Source organism: Corvus moneduloides, chromosome 29 (assembly GCF_009650955.1).
Source record: "Corvus moneduloides isolate bCorMon1 chromosome 29, bCorMon1.pri, whole genome shotgun sequence".
NCBI lineage: Eukaryota > Metazoa > Chordata > Aves > Passeriformes > Corvidae > Corvus > Corvus moneduloides.
In genome coordinates this window covers 2577943-2580022 of record NC_045504.1, presented here as the reverse complement: position 1 = coordinate 2580022, position 2080 = coordinate 2577943, and the positions used below count along the sequence as shown (strand labels likewise).

At 54.6% G+C, this 2080-nt stretch overlaps 1 protein-coding gene across 1 annotated transcript; it reads right to left on the bottom strand.

Annotated features, from left to right (window-relative positions):
- Positions 1-661: 661 nt before the first annotated feature.
- Positions 662-1261, bottom strand: LOC116436357 (keratin, type I cytoskeletal 9-like). The gene has a single exon (XM_032093391.1). The coding sequence runs from the start codon at positions 1259-1261 to the stop codon at positions 662-664; it is 600 nt and encodes a 199-aa protein (XP_031949282.1).
- Positions 1262-2080: the final 819 nt, after the last annotated feature.

Here is a 2080-nt window from a genome sequence, read left to right as displayed (position 1 = left end):
CAATTGGATAATTTGTTTGCAATCATGGGGAAGCTCTGGGGAGAGGAGGCAAAATCCCACAGAATTCCAGTTCAGCAAATCCTGGAATGTGTCACAGGGCGCAGCGTTTTCCAGTGCTCCAAATCCCTGCTCAAGTGGCCTGAAAGTCGCTCCAAGATTTAAGACAGGAGGATTTCAGCTGGCTCAGGGCAAAGTGTTTTGCTCAGGGCAAAGGATTTGTAGGGGAAAAGGTGGAAAAGAAAACGTGAGGCAAAAATAGGGATATAAAAGAGCTTTAATGGGAAATATTGAAGGATGTGGTGGAAAATCTGTTGTCCCCCCACTCAAACCCAGTGCTGAGTGTGATAAAGGGGTCTGGTTCTCATCCAGGAGCCTCCCATCCTCCCAAATTCCCACATTAGGCAAAAAGATGAGTTGGAAAAAGGAGTCACAAGGAAAACAAAACCAACAATGGGAATTTGAATGCAACAGAACTTTAATGGCAGGGAAGTGTTTGGGGCAGAGTCCCATGGAGGGAGCACAAAGGACGATTCCCAGGACTTTGGGAAGCGATGCAGATCCACAAAGGCCGGAAAAGGCGATTCCTTGGATGCCCCTGGCTTGCAGCTTCCCCAGGAGCTGAGACTAGCCTGGGGCTGCTGCCGGGGCAGCCGGGGCCACCTCAGCAATAAAAGAAGCTGCAGTTTCCTCCTCCAAACCTCCCGGAGCTGGAGCTGCCCCCTCCATAGGAGCCCCCTCCAAAGGAGCCCCCCCCAAAAGAGCTGCCCCCGCCACAGGAGCCCCCAAAGCCCCCACCAGAGGAGCCCCCAAAGCCGCCGCTGGAGGAGCCGAAGGATCGTCTGCTCCCAAAGGATCTGCTCCCTCCATAGGAGCCTCCAGAGCCAAAGGATCTGCCCCCTCCATAGGACCCACCCCCAAAGGAGCCGCTGCCTCCATAGGAACCCCCAATTCCCCCTATGGAGCTGCTGCCTCCACCATAGGAACCCCCTGATCCCCCCATGGAGCTGCCGCCTCCGTAGGATCCCCCAATGGCGCCCCCGGATCCAGAAGATCCCATGGCCCCCAACGGGAAGGAGGTGCCCACGATGCTCTCCTGGGGGCAGGAGCTGAGGATGGGCCCCGGGAAGGTGATGACCACAGGCGGAGGGTAGACCACGGCCCGCGAGTCCCCGCAGGAGGTGACGCAGGGCTGGCTCCAGGCGTCCGCGTAGGGCTGGGGACAGGACACCTCGCACGGGGACGAGCAGCCGCTGCTCACCATCTCTCCTGAAGACATTTTTGGGATGGACAGCAACCTGCAGCAGCACAGAAATCAGAACTACAACTCCCAAAAGGCCAGAGGGAAACAAATCCCGCTCTGGAGTCTTCTGTGAGCAGGAAAAAAGGGCCAAAGGAGAGTTTGGGAAGAGTCAGGTTTGTCCCTTTTCTGCATTTGGCTGCACCGAGCTCTGCTGCTTCCCAGAGGGTTTCCTGCTGCCCTGGCACTGGAAAGCAAAGGCAGCCTCCAGGGCCCTTTGGAAGCAGCTCATCCCCAGCAGTTTGCAGGATCAGGAGATAAAGTTGTGGTGGGAACCAACAACCTTGAATTGATCCCAGTGCCTGGGAAATCCCAGTCCCGTCAGCGATCCCGCGCCTGCAAACGCAGACAGGGATGGGACTTTGGATTTTAAAGCCTGGACAAGGCAAATGGAGTTACTGGGCACCACAGGTTCTGCAGGAGAACCAGCCCCCAGTGAAGGACTGTCCTGGAGACACCTTTTGGGATGGGGATGAGCTGGAAGCAGGGGATAAATCACAACTACAATGCCCAAAATTCCGGAGGGAAAAAATCCTGCTCTGGAGCCTTCCTTGAGCAGGAAAAAAGGGGGGAAAGAAGAGTTTAGAGAGATTCCCAAAAACATCTTTTGGGAAGGAGGGAAACCTGCAACGCAGCAAAGGAGCCAAATAAAAACGTACAGAGAGATCCCGGCCTTTACACAATCACCAGGGAGATAAAATCAATAATTTCATGATTGAAGGAATTATTGTCCCGTATATCCAAGATCTCCTCCCATTTCCCTGCATCCTGAATAAAAGCCAA